This window comes from Sitophilus oryzae, unplaced genomic scaffold (genome assembly GCF_002938485.1).
Source record: "Sitophilus oryzae breed Bouriz unplaced genomic scaffold, Soryzae_2.0 scaffold_1396_pilon_pilon, whole genome shotgun sequence".
Taxonomy (NCBI): domain Eukaryota; kingdom Metazoa; phylum Arthropoda; class Insecta; order Coleoptera; family Curculionidae; genus Sitophilus; species Sitophilus oryzae.
Window position 1 is genome coordinate 5,640,678 of NW_022146055.1, and position 21,091 is coordinate 5,661,768.

At 33.1% G+C, this 21,091-nt stretch overlaps 1 protein-coding gene across 1 annotated transcript in view; it reads right to left on the bottom strand.

Annotated features, from left to right (window-relative positions):
* LOC115875949 overlaps nucleotides 1–21,091 on the bottom strand; it is a 248,141-nt gene that overhangs the window by 13,367 nt on the left and 213,683 nt on the right. Inside the window, exons 19-22 of the mRNA XM_030891556.1 lie at nucleotides 17,745–17,892; nucleotides 14,000–14,473; nucleotides 10,907–11,074; nucleotides 146–391 (exon numbers count right to left, since the gene is read on the bottom strand). Coding sequence (XP_030747416.1) covers nucleotides 146–391; nucleotides 10,907–11,074; nucleotides 14,000–14,473; nucleotides 17,745–17,892 — 1,036 coding nt within the window. The remainder of the gene's footprint in view (nucleotides 1–145; nucleotides 392–10,906; nucleotides 11,075–13,999; nucleotides 14,474–17,744; nucleotides 17,893–21,091) is intronic.

A 21,091-nucleotide genomic window follows, 5' to 3' on the forward strand; every position in this document is an offset into this window, starting at 1 on the left:
AGAGTTAAATAAGTGTAAATATTTTCACAGGTCTGGTAGATCTCGATAAAGGAAACATGTTTTCTCTTATGCTCAGTAGTCCAGAAACACTACAGAAAATACTGCAGCGGACTAACTAAAAAACCGTTATAGTCATAATATTTACCTCCTAAATTCCGTCGAATCAATTCTTTGAGGCATCTTCTCGACTTGATCTGTTTCATTATCGGGTTCTTTTTCTTTTTCTTTAGTATCTTCCGAGAGTTTCTTCAAAATTGACTTCAAGTTTCTTCGTTCCGGCGTTTCGTTGGATTCGTTCGACGAATGTAATGGAGAATGTGCTAACGGTGCGGATAGGAATTGTTTGTCTTGTCGTTGCTCTTGATGCATCGATGAACCTTCTGATTGTGATCTGTAAGCAAAACAACCATGAACAAAGAAATACAACTAGAAACGTTACAAAAATGTTATTGTGTCACATGCTGTATAGAAATTTAAAAAATCAAATTCAATTGTCAACTTGTGCTGTCATATTATAAATACACACATGGCCAAAATTATTGCATGTATCGTTTAAAAATATACGGAAAGGAATTTAAAGAATCTTTTTTATACATAACTTTGATAATCTGTAATAAACATTTTTTTTGTTAAAACGGATATGGTAAACAATGTTTATCGTTCAGACCCAATATTATTACAAATTCTTGCACATTTCGATTTGTGGTCTCTTGGGTTTCAGAAGAAATTTCACTATTGTTTTTGCCTTAAAATGCCTAGAAACATTATTTCACAGTTTAATAGAGTCAAAATAGTAACACTGTCTCAACAGGGCTACCGGCAAGTTGCAGTAGCTGAAATTGTAGGCGTTAACCAAAGCGATGTTTCGCGAATATTAAAAAAAATCAGGGAGACAAACGAGGTTACAGACCGGCCTGGAAGAGGTAAAAAGAGAGTTACTACTGCTGTGCAAGACCGTCAAATATACCTAATTGCACGACGCAATCCCCTGCTTTCTAGTACTGCTATTAAAAATGAGTTAGCTCGCCTTGAAGGAGTAAATGTTTCAAGAAAGACCATAGCAAGAATACTCCAAGATAGAGGATTACATTTAAGGAGGCCTCTACGTCTTCCGAAGCTTAATTTACAGCACAAAATTACGCGACTACAACGGGCTGAGGAGATGAGACCAAATGGACCTAATTGGAATTTCGTCATGTTTAGTGACGAAACAAGAATAGGCCTATAGTCAATTCAACCCCAAGATGCACCAAACGTAAACAGAGACATGAGGCAAGCACGTGAACAGGAACGCTGTAGTAATATAACCAGGACCGCACTAAGGTCGGATATTTCAAATCATAAAATTGTTATGTATATTTTTATGATTTTTTTTACTCTTGTTTATATTTTATGATGGAAATTTATATTATATAAATGGGTAATTATTGAGAAAACTGGAAATCGTCCTATTTTCACCAAAATTGGTATACACCCTATTTTGAGGTCGTAGATTACGAATCTGACCAAACCTAACCAACCTGCGGTCTCTTACCGTTTTTCAGAAAAACGGAAAATAATTTCATATAAATAATAAAAACATTGATTTTTTTTATTTCAGCCCTATAAAGTAATAATTTCACTATATTTTTATTATATCATAGTTTATCTAAAAGCCACACTTGATTGGGGATTGAAAAATGTCCAAAATTTTACTGAAAAACACTTTTCTTAACAAAATAACAAAGAAAATTGAGACCAGATGGAAGTTTGACATTTCATATATTCTTCTTTCTCTCTCCTATGTAATGAGAGAGACAAATATTTGATTTTTTTCGGGTGATTAGGGATTTTAAATAAATTACCTATTATGAGATCTGACAATAGTTAAATATACCTATATCCACAAAGTTACGCGGAAGAGTTTTAATTACATTGCTTTCAACTTCTATGCTTAGGGGGTTGATATTTTAATGTTACATTATACTAAAAAAAGATTAAACCCCTTCGCAAAGAAGTTATATAAAGAAGTTATATAAAGACTATTTATAATTTTTATATAATAACATTTTTATATAATATAACATAAAAAGATTATCACCCTCCGCATAGAAGTTCTAACCAATGCAAACAAAATTCTTTTGTGCCACTTCGTGGTTATAAATAATCAGATCTCGTTGGTAAAATAGCAGTTATGGGAAGGAGCCGTTCCTCAGGCGACCGCCTTTCGTAATCTGAGAATGTAAAAAACACGCTAAATTTACGTTCAGCATTGACAACGTTGCTTTAAATGCCAGAAACACATAACCTAACATTTTCAGATTGTTTACGAATTTATTTTAGCAAATTTTCCTCTATTATGCATAGAATTGGTTAAAAAGGCAACAGAAAATAGCAAAAACCTCATTGTTTATTGAATACCTAACAAAATATGTGCTAGAAAACCTTAAAAATATGAGAAATTAAGTAAAATTTTATGTTGAAACTATTTTCCGTTTTTCTGAAAAGCCAGCAAAAATGTTCAGATTCGTAATCTACTACCTCAAAATAGGGTGTATACCAATTTTGGTGAAAATCGGATGATTTCCAGTTTTCTCAATAATTATCTTTAATTATTATCAAACTACATATAATTAGAGAAATAATGTGATGGGAAGGGGGCGGGAATATTAAAATATTACATTACTCTTCGGCACGACCGATTTTAACAAATTTGGTGTTTTTTAAAAGGGCTTAATTTGTCCTTTAAAATAATTATCTTTTTATTTGGTACTACTGATTTTTTTTATTTCCATTAATGACAGCAATATCTGAATATCGGTATAAGTAGGTATCTGTCACAATAATACTATTTGCAAAAAATGCAATGTTGTAAACGTTTTTACATAATTTAAAAGACCAATTGCATTATAACATAATTTAATACATTTTAGTTGAGAAAAAAAGCACTTAGTTTTAACTTGCTTTCGTAGCCTGCTGTATTATCTGTTTTAAAGTATAACGACATTTTTTTTGAAAAACTAGTCAAATAAAAACTTCTATTTTTAAACATAACATTTATTAACATTAGATTTACAAAATTTATAATTTCATTAACATTTACAAAATAATAATTTTATATAAAATATATAACTTTTGACTTTTTGTAGTAGGTACGTGTGTACTAATTGTAAAAATATTTTATGCAAACATAAATATTATTTTCTCTATTTGTAACTTGTACGAAGTGATCAACAATTATTATTGAAACAGTTGACCGTTCTGATTTTACTCGCTTGGTTGGGAATAAATTTAAAAAGCATTTTTATTTTATTGAACAGTATTCCTTAACGCGCTATCAAGCCGACCCTGTAAAAAATCTCAACCGCCTACCTCAACGGCTCTATGGCTGGCCGGCCAATCAGGGTAGATTTCGCCGCTGGCTCTCGCCCGACACGTGCTGATCACGCACTGTGCATTTGTTTATACTGGTGCATTTTGCATTTGAATACAGTTTAGTGTCAGACTCGCGACGAACTTTTTTTTCAAGAGGGAAGCCTTATGGTTAGGTTAGGTAATAAAACAATCTTTTTGATGATTTTTTTTCTTCTAGATCAATATTTTTTATATTAAATTTGTCACAAAAACATTATTTACTCGAAATTTAATGAATCATTGACTCTAAGTTAGAAAAAATGCAACAATAACAATTTATTTTAGGAGCTTCGGAAACATTTTTACAAATTTAAGTTTCTGTTGTGAAAGTAACTACTATAATAGAAGTTCTCTGTTCAAAAATTTATTATTCTTATTGTTAATACTGTAACGGATTCCGTGGGTCCACTAATTTCAACTCACGATAAAATACTTAACGAATTTATTAAATAACAATAACAATATAATAAGTAACAGTATGTACTAGGGATGTATCACGAGATATTTTTTCCAAATAGTAGATACCGAGATATGATTTTTTCTTTCTAATAATAAGGAAAAAATAGAAAAATGAAAGGCGAAGGATCTTCCTATTAAAATTAAAATCTCATATTTGGAGAGAATATTTTTGAGGTGTCTACCAACCTTTTTTTCAGAGTATAAAGTGAGAAAAAATAGTCGTGACCCACCCTAGTGTCCATTCTTCTTACAGTGCCATACTCTATATAGAGCGTCGGCTACCTCTCGCATGTACAGGATGGACCATTTTAGTTGTTTCTATAGGGTATCTAGGAAACCGTGAGAAATATTCAAATTTTGATACTGCAGTCTCGGGTTCTTTTTTTGAAAAAATCACAATGCCGCAAACGGATCGTGGCTATCTTGATCGGTTTCGAAGCTACAGGGGGATTACCAAATTTTGTACTTTTTGAAGATGTTTGATAGTTTGTTTATTTCAACAACTATCCAAAAATGAATTAAACATTCTAAAGGCACTTTTCTGTGCAGAATTCTGTAGAATGCAGTGGCGTAGTCAGACTTTTTTCGAAAAAAATATTTTCTTAGATATTAACTATACTTATGTTTTTTTAAATACAACCTCCTGTACAGGGTGGGTCAAATTCGACGCTTTTAAATGGAAACACCCTTTTCTATAGGAGATAGACAAAAACTAATATCGGTGTCTGGAGCTCAATTTTTGTCAAAAACATGATGGTGAAAACCGCATATCGATATCTGTTACCGTTTCGGAGTTACGGGGTGTTTTTCAAAAATATGCATTTTTAACAAATCGCTGTAACTTTTTTGCTATGGAAAATTTTATATTTTTATGAAAACATCTCCAAAGCACTTTTTTACGTAGAATTTAATGGTTTAAGTATAATTTTTTAAAAATTAATAATTTAAGAATTATCAACAGAAAATTTAATTTTTTATACGGGATACCCTGTATATTTTTAATTTATTGAAAAGAATTTAAAATTACCTTTCCAAAAATGTAACGCACTTGATATTTTGCTCGATTCCCCTTCGAGATATAGAGTATATAAAAATTCGCCCGCTCTAAATAAGTAGGCTTTGAACGGCACCGGCTGTAATGCAAAAAAATTCTAGCTGTGAGCATCAGTTAAAACGAAAATAATATTTGCTATGAGAAATGCAGAATTTTATAACAATTTAAAATATATTTAACCAACATCAACACATTTAAACTATATCTAATAACTATAAAAATAAATAGCAAACCAAGACAGGAGATTTTGCTACAGGTGTTCGACATATCGACCGTCTTCTGTTATGGACAGACAGGGCAGTTTTTGAACATTTCTCGCGGAATTCATTAACTCAGTAGGGGTGAAAGATACCCTCTCATAACTGCTAAGTATTTCTAATTCTTGTCTAGATTATACGGAAGAATAAGCAACCTTTATTCTTCCGCAAATATATCCATAGGATTAGATCCATGGGCACTAAGTCAGGTGGCCTCGACGGCCAACGGCTGGGATCTTGGTTAGCTATTCAATTATTCTTGAAACTGGCTGCAACAATTTGCTGATAACTTCAGCGTTTCAGTGCGTCGTCTTGCTGGAAAAATATGTTTTCGAGTTCCATTAAGGGCATATCAACAATAAGGGGTCCAAAGCCTACTAGCCTTGTTTATATATTCTTATATACAAGGCTACTAGTTAAAAGTGGCGAACTTTTAAAATTTCTGTATTTCGAAGGGGATTATAACAAAATATCAAGTGTGCTATATTTTTGGAAAGCTAATTTTAAATTCTTTTTAGTTAACTAAAAATATAGAGGGTGTCCCAAATAAAAAATCAATTTTTGTGTTGATAACTCTATATATATATATATATATATATATATATATATATATATATATATATATATATATATATATATATATATATATATATATATATATATATATATATATATATATATATATATATATATATATATATATATATATAATATATATATATATAAAGGATTCTACAGCTCTGGCTGCCTTCCTTCCATCAACCGGGTCCTCCATTCGTCTCGATCATCCCATGTTCCCTCTCGTAGTCCTCTCCGATGCATAGACTCGTCCACTTCATCTCGCCATGATCTTCTTGGCCGCCCTCGCTTTCTTCTTCCAATCGGGCTCCACTCTGTCACTCTGTTAATCCATCTATTTTCCGCCCTTCTAACATGACCGTACCATACCAATCTTTTCGTTTCTATGTACTTTAAGACGTCGGTCTTTCTCCCCATTCTTCTTCTTATTTCCTCATTCGTGACTCGGTCTCTTCTGGTTAGTCCACAGCATCTTCTCCAATACATCATTTCGGTGGCCAGAATTTTTCTTTGGTTGTTTTTGTTTATGACCCATACTTCTGCTGCATATGTCATGATACTCTGAATAATTGTTTCATATATCAATGTTTTAGTCTTTTTCCTGATATTTCTATCCCAGATAACGGAGTGCAGTTGTTGTATACAGGATCTTGTCTGTCCAAGTCTGACATTTATATCTTCTTCCGTAGTTGCGTTTTTCGATAGTGTAAATCCCAGGTATTTAAAGTTATTGGTTCCCTTTATTTCCAGGTGGTCTTCTATTTGTAAATCAGCTGTATCTTCCTCTGTTGTCATGTACATGGTTTTCTTCAGGTTTATTTCTAGTCCTACTTTTTCATACTCTTCATTTAGCTTCCTGAGCATATAACTTAGATCTTCCTCATCCTGGGCCATCACCACCTGGTCATCTGCAAAGCAGAGCGTGTAAAGATGTTCATTTCTTAGAGGGATTCCCATACCTTCACATTTGCGTTTCCAGGTTGTCAGTGCATGTTCCAGAAATATTTTAAATAATGTTGGCGATGTTGGACATCCCTGGAGCAGCCCCTTCGATGTTGTTAAGCTGTTTACTATCTTGTTCCCTACTTTTATGTGTATTTTGTTGTTCCTATATAAAGTCTTCATTGCATTTGTGAGTGTTATCGGTATGTCCAGTCTTTCCATCGCTTTCCATAGTTCTTTCCTGGGTACAGTGTCATAGGCCTTCTTTAAATCGATGAATGCTAAGTGTACTGGTTTGTTCTTTGCTTTTTTTTTCTCCAATAATTGTTGGATCGTGTAAATATGATCTATGCATGATCTCCCTGCTGTAAAACCTGCTTGTTCTTCTCCGATTTTTCCTTGTATGTTCTGTTCTAATTTGTCTCTCAGTACTCTACCATATAGCCTCCCCATGGTTGCTATGACACTGATCCCTCGATAGTTATCGCACTGTCTTCTATCTCCTTTTTTGAAAATCGATGTTAGCTGTGCTTCCTTCCATTCGTCTGGTATGTTATGTCCATTTATTGCTTTCCCAAACATTCCATGTATGATTCTGAATAATTTTTCTGTGCCGCATTTTATGAGCTCTGGTGCGATGTCCCCTGGTCCTCCTGCTTTTTTGTTTTTTATTGTTTTAATTGCCTTTCGTATATCTTCTATTGTTATAGGTATATGTTGTGCTCTAGGTTGTCCCTCTTCTTCTTGTCTTTCCTCTATAAACTTTTGTCTTGTTTCCGTGAGTAAATCTTTGTAGTGATCTTTCCACTTCTCAGGTTCAATGTATGATATGTATGATCTTTCTTTCCTATCGGATCTCAATTCCTTAATCACTCTCCATGCTTCTGATCTTCTAGCTCCACCGATATATTGGTCCAAGTTCTGGCAGGTTTTTTCCCAATTTTCGTTTTTCTCTCTGTTTACCATCCCTTTAACGTCTCTGTTTTTTTCTCTATATTTTTTGTAGTCATCTTCATTCCTGGTACTCAGCCATTTATTGTACAGTTGTTTTTTACATTTAATTTCGTTAATCGTCGTTTCACTAAGATTGTATTCGAAAGGTCGTTGTTTTCCTTCTACTTCTCCGAGGGCTTCCATCCCTGCCTGTAGCATACTTTCTTTGATGTGCTGGTATGTGTCTTCCATGTTATCATCGTATCTAAATTCTATGAGTTTCTGGTCAAGTCTTGTTTGGTATAGATGTCGTGTGGATTCATCCTGTAATAATTGTATTTTTAGTGGTTTTCTTTTTTGTATTTCTATCGGTGTTCCTTCAATGTTGTTCGTTTTTCTATTCATCCAAGGGAATTCCATTTTAGCTAGTAATAATCTGTGGTCGCTTCCGCATTCTGCCCCTCGCTGTACTCGGACGTCCCTTATTTTAATTGTAGATCTTCTTCGTATGATAATGTAATCTATTATAGATTTGAGTTCTCTCGTTTCTTGTGTCCAGGTGTATCTGTGGATATCCTTATGTCTGAAGAACCCATTTGTTACTTTGAGGTCGTTTAGTTCGCATATTTCTATGACTCTTTCACCGTTATCGTTGGTTATTTCTTCTCCAAATCTTCCTATTACGCTATCATTTTCTTTTCTGCCTACTCTCCCATTCAAGTCGCCTGCTATAATGAGTTCTTTTTTCCGTATGTTAGCAATTTCGTTCTGTATCGTGTCCAAAAACTTTTCTTTCTCTGTAACGGGGCTGTCATCGTTTGGTCCGTATGCGCCTATTATAATTACGTCCCTACCGTATATCGCTATCTCCACTCTTATCACCCTTTCGTTTACTGGTTCCCACGTCTTGATGTTCTTTCTAAATTTTTTCTTCACTAATATTCCGACTCCCGCTTTAGCTCTTTGTTCTTTTTTCACTCCGCTCCATATATGCAGTGCGCCTCCGATCTCTTCTGTACCGTTTCCCTTTTTCTTTGTCTCGGTTACAACCAATATACCCACGTTCATGTTCATGTTGATAACTCTTAAATTATTAATTTTAAAAAAATTGTACTTAAACCATTAAATTCTACGTAAAAAGGTGCTTTGGAAATGTTTTCATAGAAATACAAAATTTTCCATAGTAAAAAAGTTACAGCGATTTGTTAAAAATGCACATTTTTGAAAAACACCCCGTAACTCCGAAACGGTAACAGATATTGATGTGCAGTTTTCACCATCATGTTTTTGATGAAATTTGAGCTCCAGACACCGGTATTAGTTTTCGTCTATCTCCTATAGAAAAGGGTGTTTCCATTTAAAAGCGTCGAATTTGACCCACCCTGTACATTTTTAAATTTCCTGATTCAGTTTGCCATGGGCTTCTCGAAAATATATAACACTATATATTTATTTCCACTATTAACTTTAAAATTCCAATTTATTTAAAGATATTGACTTTCCTCTTGGTAGGTCATGCCGAGTATTAAAGGAAACAAGCGAATATCTACTTTCAAATTAATCCATGTATTAGCAATTAAATAAATTCGAAAAATACGAAGCAAATAAAAAATAAGTGTGACAGAAACAAAAGAACATATTTTAATACAAACTCAACAGGTTGCGATCTCAGTTAATACAAAAAATAAAAACACAAAGACTACATTAAATAGTCAAACTGCTGCCCATTATTATCTAGACGGAGTTGGCACCGTCTCTGCACGCCGCCTCTAACAGCATTTCGAATGTGTATGTTGGTTACACTTTGCAAAGCCACAACAAAACTTTTTTGTAACTCTTCTAATAAATTTGCATTTCGATAAATTTTGTTTTTCAGAAAGCCCCAGAGAAAGAAGTCTAAAAAAAGTGATATCAGGTGACCTAGGTGGCTAGGATTAAACATTTTCTGACCTTTTAAAAATGGCTGGGTTTGGTTGCTCGCGCTCAAAATACCCCTCAAAATATAAATCAGCTGTCATTTGCTTATGTTTGTTAGACTCAATATAACATTCTAACATATTATATTTCTCAAAATTTTCAAATTTACTCATTTTTTATTATTTAAAATACACACACTTCAATCTGTTGAAATTAAATGTCACGCATCTATCAAAGGTATGTGCCGATCACCATGACAACCGTTTACTTTGTTACTCGGCGCGGCCTACTATACTAACTGGATATTTTAAGAAAAATTTGAAATGTTGAGGTTAATAGTGAAAATAACTATAGAGTGTTATATATTTTCGAGAAGCCCATGCCAAGCTGAATCAAGAAATTCAAAAATATACAGGGGGTTCTATTTAAAAAAACAGAAGTATAGTTAATATCTAAAAAAATATTTTTTTCGAAAAAAGTCTGACTACGCCACTGCATTCTACACAGAAAAGTGCCTTTAGAATGTATAATTCATTTTTGCGTAGTTGCTGAAATAAACAAACTATCGAACACTTTCAAAAAGTACAAAATTTGAGAATCCCCCTGTAGCTTCGAAACCGATCAAGATAGCCACGATCCGTTTGCGGCATTGTGATTTTTTCAAAAAAAGAACCCGAGACTGCAGTATCAAAATTTGAATATTTCTTACGGTTTCCCAGATACCCTATAGAAACAACCAAAATGGTCCACCCTGTACTTGTGATGTGTGTCATCAGCGTTTCACAAGTACACGGGACCTACAGTCTATTGCCGAATCCGAACGGCACTATTTGAGAGGCTGTACAAGGCAAATATACTCAAGGTGGTTTACCATTGTTTTTTGCCACGTTCGGCATCATTCGGGTGAAATCGAACCTCCTTCAGCTCGATACGTGTGGGTTTTGTACGTACGTAAAGAATCGTACGTTGAATTCACTCTATGACAAGTACCCTAATGGTATATCCGAACAATAAAAAATGATTGGACATAATGGAAAATAAAAAAATTCCTTCCTTGAGGTGGCGGCTCGTTGTTCGCTCTATTGAGATAAATAAATATTTTTATTTAAATAAATAAAGCGATCTTGCTGGCTGGGGATCGAACCCAGTACCTTCCGCTTCGCAGATCGACACACTAACGCTGGAGCTACGGCCGGCCTAACGCTGGAGCTAGTGTCCATTGCAAAAGTAAAAGTGTTTTGGCGTATTGTGGTGAATTAGTGTTTTGTTTGTGAATTATATTGTGGTAAATTAGTGTATTATAATCACATATAACGACTTAATGTAAGTGAACAAGTAACGCAAATCTAGAAATTGAAAGTGTTTACTCTACCTGGTTAAAGTGTCACCAGTCTCGCTTTGGAACTCCGGTATATCTAATGAGAAACTTCTAGTTTTCATGGCTATTTCTAATTCCTCTAATTTCTGACGTTCGTTGAGAATTTTAAGCTTCTTAACGAATGGAAGAGGGCCGTACTCGGGTGACAAATCATCAATGGATCTAAAATATTGTTATGTCAAATAATTATGGAAGTAATTAATGATTTATTTTAACACATACTGCAACATTCAAGAGGACGCGGACGGGTACATAATTGGCGATATATATAAATTACATTAATTTGTATATAAGGCAATATTGTGTATTAGAAATTATTGTGAAAGCAATGGTTACATAATTTTAAATGGGAATTAGTTGAAGGTAGCAATACTAGTAGTAGCACTAACTAGAAGTTACTATTAAGTTCAAGTAATAGAGTGCGTGTATTATAATTTGTTGTGAATAAAAACTTTATAATATGCCATTTTCTCTTTTCTTCATTGCTTATTCTATGTATTTTTTATTTATTATTATTATTATTTCTTATCATTGCTTATTATAATATACTAAGGGCTAGCAAAGATTAGTCTTGGGTCGAGATTTCCGTATGTAAGAAGAGTATAATGCATTTATAACGTACTGAACAAAGAGAGAACAGTAAACACGTTGCCAAACGTATGAAATAAACCGAGAAACAGTGCACATTGCTAAGAGACGTGGAAGGGAATAAGCAGATTTGTCGCAGTCAGTCCACCGGATGACCCAATCAGTATCTCTGTTAGTACTTAAAGTTCTAGAAAAAGGTGTGCATCATGCGTTCAGCTTCACGATTTAATTACGTCTCGTGATACTTTATTTGTTTTTTTATTAACGAGTCGTTATAATTTTTCCTATAACTTGAAAATTTTTAAGTGCAAGTTAGAAACACTTGCATTTTTGATAAAAATAAGTGGAATTGAGTTGGTGTTCGACAGTGGTCGGCGCTATTAAAACTATGAATTCAAAAATCAATATCTCGAAATCTATTAGAAATAATTGATTGTAGTTTTTCAAAAACTTTCTTCGCAGACAGTATGTAAAACTCTTTATAAATAAAAAAAAGTTACACGATTGTTGAAAACTGCTATGCACTAAAAGTAAATGGATGGGTTGTTTAAAATTAAAGAATGGAAAAAAACAACCTTATCGAATTTTTCTTATGTAAACATATTGTAAATGATCCGATCTTCAAAATAAAAAAAAAATCTTCAATATCTAAAGTGGTTCTTAAGTTATGGCGTGTTATGTGTTAAAAAATTAGTTTTTACATTATCGCGATTACTGACGTTTTTTCGTTAAAAAAAACGGACACCCTAACGATATCCTTATAATTCAATTTCAGATGCTCATAACTCATTTCAGAAACATATCTAATGATTTTATCTAGTTACCTTTCCGAAAAAAAGTCTTTAAAATAAGCGGTTTGCGATGGTGATTTTACTTTACTTGATAGGCGAAAGGCGTACCGGCAACAACGACTTAATAAGATCCCTATGCGATTTACTTCCACACATGTAAATACCGACCTAAAAGTAACAGTTGCCAGCACGGTAGATCGAAGCATAGTATTACAAAAATGTATATTCACAATCAGTAATTATAATAAACGCATTGTAGGTATAATTAATAAATTTCTTAATTATAAAGTCTGTCCAAAGAGAAAATACATGCCATTGAAAATTATTGTCTGTCATTCTAATTCACTAATATATTCCCTGATCCCTTGGACAGACTTTATACAATAAGTATCATGTGTAGTTGCTGTTAGGCAGTGCGTATATCAAGAGCTGAAGAGAATCTTTGACTTTAATACAAATGAGATATTTTAAAATAAAATATTTTTAAATACTTCTTTAGTTATTCGATGGCATATTAAAACTCTCTAGTTTATTGAAAAGATTGGGAATTTGTATAAAAAGTCAAATATTTAATAAAAAGGTATGAATACAAAGTGCAAATATACACCTTACAGATATTTTTAAGATACGTTACAAACCTATAACGCCGTTTATATATTTCGATTGGAACTGTTTTAACCTTCTTATCATCATCCCCATCAGTGTAGCTTTAATTTGAAAAAGTAAAATAAAATAAAGAGACCACATCTACATGAATATATATAAGGTTTTAAATGGAAAATAATAATAAAACTCTAGTTGATAATCTTATAAGTAGATAGACAGACGGTTTTAAATTTATATCTGAGAAGTTTATTATCAGATTATGCAATATTAGGGCATTGTTGCCCACTTTTACATATTTTCTTTTGATCAAAATATTTTAGAAAACAAAAATTAATTAATTCAAATATATAAACAGTTATTATTTACATCAACAAAACTCACCTTCTTAACAGAATTTAAAGGGCATAAACGGCTATTACTACCGCTTTCCTGTTCAAAATATTCTAATAAGGTTGCGATGAGTTTTTAGCAACGGCTATTAAGATATCTTGTACACTTCACATTAAAAGAGGCTCAAAAAAGAACAATGTTCGACTGCAAGGTCTGCTAGTAAAGATTTTTAAGCTTATAGTATTTCAACACAATTCATCGAGCAAGTCATTTAAACCAAAAACTCGTAATATAAAACTAAAGTGTCAAAACGAATGACAATGTCAGGAAATAAATAAATAAATGTGATAACTTGACATTTTTTACAGTAGAGCTACCACCTGAATCTCCATCGGAAAATTTAAATTCCAGTTAGTCAGACCAGCGCCGAATATGTTCATGGTGGGCAACAATGAATTTAAAAATTTCGCCCTCGATTCTCGATTACATAACTAAAAGTTTAATTGGTTTGGTTATTTACATGTATATCAGAAGAAAAAATTCAAAAAAATTGAAATATTCAAGAAAACTTCGAACATTCATCATTCAATTGAAGTATTAATAAAAAGATATACACTTTTCTTAACTTTTAATCATTTTTTGTTTATTTTTATTTAATTTAATGACGGTTCAGATAAACTCTACAACTCATACATTTAGCGGTTTTACTATACCCAATAGGTAAGACTGCAGGTGTCGTAATTGCGCTAATAAAGAAAACATTAATACTGACCTATAATGCTTGGTCTTCTTCGTAAGCACTAAACTAGGCTTCTTCGTTAACTTTTCGTTTCCTTCTGATCTTCCTTCTCTATCTTCAGCAGCATCTTTGCTCACGATGGATAACGAGCTACCTTCGGAAATGGCAGCCTTCTTCAGTTTCGACCAATGGGCAGCTTCGTTCCTTTCTGTACTTTCCGCACTCACGAGTCGCTTCGATACTTCTCGATTGTTATCGGCACTTCTAGGTTCGTCCATGAGTTTGGTATCACCACTAGGTGACTTATCACTAATATGGTCACTAGGTTTATTGTCGGAACTGTGTGAGGAATGTTCCGCGCATGCACTACTACTTAACATATTATTGGACGGTACGTTTGGCACGCTTATATTTGACAGTTCCGTAACGGCAGGAGGCTCACTATCCTTCAACAAAGAGTCCTTAATGTCTTTTTCTTTGGCGCTTGAATGTAACTTAATTCTATCTCTGGAATATTAAAAAATACAGGGTTATTCACCTCATTGGACACGGAGTATTGTAGCCAAGTGATTGGATTTTTAGAAATTGTAAGTCATGGGATCGTTGGAGTACTACTAAAGCTACAATTTAAAATAATTTTCAAAAACTACTAGAGTATCCAAAATAAAGAAAAAATGGAACACACTGTATATTATTACATTTTTAGTTTTTATGAATAAAAAAGGGTAAATTTAATTAAGGTTTATAGCACTTTAATCTTACCATTCTTTAAATATTTTCTCTGAAAATGAACTGATTTTGTGAAAATGCAGTAACAAATTTAAAACTTCATTTTTCTAGGCGTATTTCAGTTTTTAAAACCAAATATTGTACTGCGGTTTTTCTATTTACTAAGTGTTGTATTGAAATAATAAAAAATACTACCTTATACAGAGTGTCTGTATAAAAATTATTTTTAAAAAATATTATTAAAATAAAATATTTTAAATAATAGAGAGATACGGCAAAGTCTAATACTGCCGCAATTCCGCTATTAGCGCTGACGTTATTTTGACATTTGAGTTTGTCGAACTTTGAGTTATGGCAACATAAAATAGCGTTGATTAATTTTAATGATTATGTCAACATCTTTAAAAATTTAGCCCCAACCCAACTTTGTTAAATGTGTGTTTTATTTATTGTATTGTCCATTTATTTCTCTTTGTCGGTTGCATTTTATTTTTTATTGCTTTATCCTATGGTTTTATACATTCTGTAGCATCCCTGTGACGTAATTGCAGCTTCGCTCCTATTGGTCCAAAAGTTACGAGAAAACCTGTTTAATATAGTAACCTTGTCCTTTGTCAATCAAAAGAGCATCTACATTCATAATGTTTCTTTATTTTTATAAAAAAAACAGCTATTAAATATATCAGGAGTTTTAATTAGTGTCTAAAAGAAAGTCTGTCTAAAAAAGAGTACAATTTAACCCAATAAAGAGTTATCTCTTCTTCTTCTTAAGGTGCCGTGCTGATTCCTGCGTAGGCGTTCATATTTTTCTTCCTCATCAGATGGTTCTATTAACTGCAGCGACTTGGAGTGCTTGGAAGTCCTGTATGCCTGTCCAGTGACGAATATTTCTCAGCCAGGATAGCTTCCTTCGGCCTATTCCCCTTTAGCCCCCCTCTATTTTACCCTGGAGAATCAGACGCTGAAAGTGATAGCGTTCTCCACGTTGTATGTGTCTCAAATAGGTTATTTTCCTCTTCTTGATGATTTCGAAGAGTTCACGTTCTTTTAGATTAGCTCTACTGAGAATGTCTTCATTCCTCACACGGTCGACCCAGGGCACTCTTAGCATTCGTCGTAGGGTCCACATTTCGAAGGCTTCAATTCGGTTTGCACACGAAGGCTTCCACACCATATAACAAAACGGACCAGACATAGCACTTCACCATTCTGTATCTTGGCCGAAGGCCGAAGTTCAAGTTCCTATCTATGAGAAACCTTCGAAGCAGGGGCGGATACAGAAATTTATTTTAGGGGGGGGGGCGCTTTTTAGGCAGCCATTTTTAACCCAAAAGCATAATATTTAACCCAATTCATAGATTTTAGGGGGGGGCCTCATGGCCCCCCCTCTATATCCGCCACTGCTTCAAAGTTTCAGAAAAGTAGATCTTGCTTGTTCGATCCTGCTTTTGATCTCCTGATCTGGATCCCACGTTTCGTTAACCATGCATCCCAAATATTTAAATTGTGTGACCTGCTTGATGACCTCTCCATTTAAGTAAATTCTGGTGTTCGGAATATTGTTTCTTCTAACAGCCATAAATTTGTTTTTGTAGTATTTATGTTTAAACCCAGTCTTTGGCTTTCATTGTTAACCTTATTTAGAAGGATTTGGAGATCATTTGCATATCGCTGTATCATCCTCATATTGGATATTATTAATTGGAATGCCATTTATTTTCAAACCAATGGGACTATCGGAGACTGACTCAGTGAATGCTCTTTCCCCATATAAATTGAATAACATTGGAGACAGAATACACCCTTGCCCCCCCCCCTTTTTATTTCAAAATCTTCAGTTACTCCCACGCCATGTATACGAATTTCAGCTTTTTGGTTCCAATACAAATTACTGATGAGCCTTATATCTTTTCCATCAAGTCCCAAGTCTCTGTATATGGTATAAGATATAAGGAGGTTATGTTTAACGTTATCGAATGCCTTTTCATAGTCTATAAAGTACATGAAGACATCTAATCTTTTCTCTGATCTTGGCAATTCTGTACTAATGTTTGAAGACTGAATATGGCTTCTCTAGTACCAAAGCCATTCTTAAATCCAAATTGACTTTCTCCACTTACTTCCTCACATTTTTTGTAGAGTCTTGTATGCAGCACCCGTAGAAAGGACTTAAGGAAGTAGCTCATTAGACTAATAAGACGATACTCTTTACACGAAGTTGCGTTGACTTGGGTAGCGTGATAAACGTAGAATGAAGCCAGTCTTCAGGGATGTGACCGGTGTCCGGTATCATAGATGTTATTGAAAAGCTGTAAAGCTGTACTAAAGTTTTTAAGATTTGTTCATTAATTAAGTGGAACGTTTCCGAATACATATCATCAGGCCGTGGAGTTTGGTCGTTTTTCATTAATTTAATCGCATGAATAATTTCACTTTCCAATATGCTTGGTCCTGATGGCATGGGAATCTCAGTTGCAGGGTTTTCTGATCTTTCGTCGTTGAAAAGATTAATGGTATAATTTCCGTTATTATTTTATTTTCATCAGTTGTAATTAGGGTTATTGGTTTATTATGGTTACTGAGTTATCTCAATTTTTAGCAGAAATACAGTATCTCAACTGATAAAATAACGTTCCTAAACTGTCAAATTACCATGTCAAATTACTGCACGGCATCTCCTCCACCTAAACACTGGCATGAGGTAACGTTAATAGCAATAAATTAATATTTCTACATTTTAATTGTTAGTGTATTTTCACAAAATCGTAAATATTTCAGAAGCGGTAAGATTAAAGTGCTATAAACCTTAATTAAATTTGCTTTTATTTTAATCGTAAAAACTAAAAATTAAATAATATACAGGGTGTTACATTTAAATAAATACAACTTTGACATTTTTCCGCATTTTTCTTTATTTGGGACACTCTGTACCTTTTGAAAATAATTTTAAATTGTAACTTTAATAGTCTTCCAACCATCCCAACTAGTTCTGCTGAAGTAATCTTAATACTAGATTCTTTTAAGTCGCTGCACTGAAGTAGCACCTTACCTAAATGATATTTTGTTATTAAATAATTTGGCTGGAACTGCTGCTAAGGCATTTTTTGTGGGACCAGAAAATGATGGTCTACTCGACGCAAAGTTCTGGGAACTTAAGGGCGTTGGTGAGGTCGGTTGACTATGAGATGGTGTACTAGCTAAAATATAAATAAAAAGAAAACGTAACATCTATATAAAAGAATATGCACCATGTTCAGAATAACTAGATATACAATGAGAAAACAGTTTTAAAATTTTAACTTCCCTGAAATTTATGTTCTTGGTAAAAGTCTCTACATATCACAAAAGTGCTAATAAGCTGGAAAAATTAAAAAATACGAATCCTAACAACTAAATGTTTGAATAAACAAAAATTTATTCAAAACTTTGATTTGCATAAACTGAATTATTAAATTTAAGATCTACATTAACAATACATTAAAAAGTATCATTTCTAATGGGTATTTAAATATTTTTAGTTTGGTTTCTATAAACATTAAAATAAACTGTAGGCGAATAAATAAACAAAAATGTTGCACAATATCGTGACCAGTAAATGTTCGGACATTTTAAGAAAAAAACTATTTTAATATGGCGTTACATCGATATGCGTTTTCAGAACCACTGCAATCCTGTCTGGCGTTATTTTTATTAATGAATGACATAAGCCAATTTCAGAATTTTGCAATAATTCATCTATAATATCATCGTCAAATGGGCAACGGTTTGTTGGAAATTATCACGCATTTTAGTTTCATTTTATGCCACAATTTCTCGTTAACATTAAGGTCCGGACTATTCGAAGGCCATGAAGGGACCTTAATGTTATTGTCCCTAACCCATTTTTAAGTAGTTTTAGCCATATAACATAGATCAGCGTCCTGTTGAAATATAAAATTCAGGTCCTGGTAAAGGTCTCTCGCACTTGGCACAAGATTTTTCAAAATTTCTTGATTTTTTACTCAGTAATTGTACCTTCTACCACCTCATATCTTCCTAGACCCATTGAGGACAAACACACTCAAACCATAATGCCTCTAGGAAATTTCACTGTACTTTTGAGGCATTCTTTATCAAATACACACTCTAGCAGTGTTTGATTGTTTTTATTTTATTGATATTAAACTGGTTCATGTACACTTGCAATTGCAATTTACGATTGAAATTATCAGTTTATAAAGATTGCCTCAAAAGGATAGTGAAATTTCCTAAAATCATTATGTTTTTAGGGCGTATGGTCGCAATGGGTCTGTATGAGGTGTTAGAAGGCACCATTAATGCGTCAAAATATCAAGGAATTTTGAAAAACACTTTTGTGCCAAGTGTGGTAGACATTTACCAGAAAATGAATTTTATATTTAAACAGGATGGTAGTGCATGCCATATGGTTAAAACTATTAAAAAGTGGTTTAGGAAAAATAACAACAAGGTCCTCTCATGGCCTTCAAACAGTTTGGATCTTAATGTTATCGAAACCTTGTGGCATAAAATGAAACAAAAATTGCGTGATGATCCCCAACGAACCGTTGCCGATTTGACGATGATATTAGGTCATTGCCTGGAAACTTATATGGTGAAATTTTGATAAAATAATTTAGTACACACTAAAAACACCGTATGTCGCTAGTGGTAGGAAAAAATAATTTTTATAGGTTACTAGTTTATTTGGTTGCCTGTGATATGCATATACAGGGTGTTTCCTAATTAATCTAAAAAATAAAAAATCGTTAGAAAGCGAATTAAGGCGGGCTCTTAATAAGTATATTTATTTTTTTCTCGACAACCGTTTGATGAACAAAAAAAAACTCAAAAGATCAGTTTTGTTGAAAAAGGATGGTCAGTCAAGAAAAAAATATATTTTCTTTAAAAAAGCAGTGGTGTGCCATATACGTTAAGCAAAAAAATCGATTTTTTTAATTTTTAACACCCTGTAGATCAGAAAGGAAGTACTTTAGACCCAATGGTTATATAAAAATTGTTTTAAGAACACATGAGGAATCACACCATAATTTTTTTAGACTAATTCGAAAACACCCTGTATATTGTCAACTTGACAATGACTGCTGATAAATCAAAAAATACCTTTCAGTGAAAAAAGCCTGATTTTCGCAGGAAAAATTTAGATTTTTATTGAATTTGGGCCCGCGTTTGCAAATACTCGTTTGTTTTTTAATTTTCTATCTATCTAAATTTTAAATATCATAGTCAGAAATAGTTTTATTATTTATTAACTGTAAAAATGGTGTTTTCTTGTTGTGTTGCATCTTGCAAAGAAACTAACAAAACTGCAAAAATGTACGTGTTTCCAAAAGACGATAAGGTATGTAGGTATCTTAGATAAAAGAAAAATATATGTATTCGTTGTTTGATTTATTTTCGTTCGTTTTAAAATCTATAAATCTCGGTCTATTCCAAAGGTCTATTCATTAGACAGCCAGTCGACTTACGATCATTTACATGAAACTCTGTAAAATAAATAAAAAAAATAAATTGTAAAATATATATATTCTTATGTTTTATTAAAGTTACTCTGATATACTAATATATCAGTGTAACTTTAAAAATAAATCCTTTGAATTCAAATATAAACATAAAAAACATTTACAGCAGAAAAGGCGAAGGCGCTGGGTTAAACGTAGTCTCCACTAAAAACACGGAGGGGCGCTTTGACCCAAAATTTTACTATTAAGTTTCATATCTATCTTAATAGTAGATTATTTTCTTTTATCTATGTATTAGGTGAATTAAGGCAAAATTTTTACTTTGACGTATGTCAGTCTTTAATAAAAACAATTCCATACAGGCTTGGAGTGGTTGTAAAAGAGCATGCTGATGTAATAGCCTAAGAGCTAGCAACGTTTTCGAGAAAGTATTTTAAGACGTCTCGCTCTTTGATATATCTTTTACTATGCTCTCTGGAACAGCATGCGGCCCGTCTGGCTGCCGATACCCGTTGCGTTCACTACTGCGCATCGGAAGAAGATCCTATATTTTATTAATTTAGTCCTATAAATTCTAGTATTGAATATAAATCGAACATGTCTCCATAACGCAGTGCGTAGAGTTTCCGACCACGAACCCATGATTCAGAGTTCGAATCCGGGTCAGGGCAAAGACTTTTTTATTTTATTTTCGTTTATATTCTGACAGTAAAGTATTAAATAATTCTGGTAATAAAAAAAACAAATATTTAATACTTTACTATCAGAATATAAACGAAAATAAAATAAAAAAGTCTTTGTCCTGACCCGGATTCGAACACTGAATCATCAGTTCGTGGTCGGAAACTCTATGCACTGCGCTATGGATACATGTTCGATTTATATTCAATACTAGAATTTAAAGGACTAATAAAAA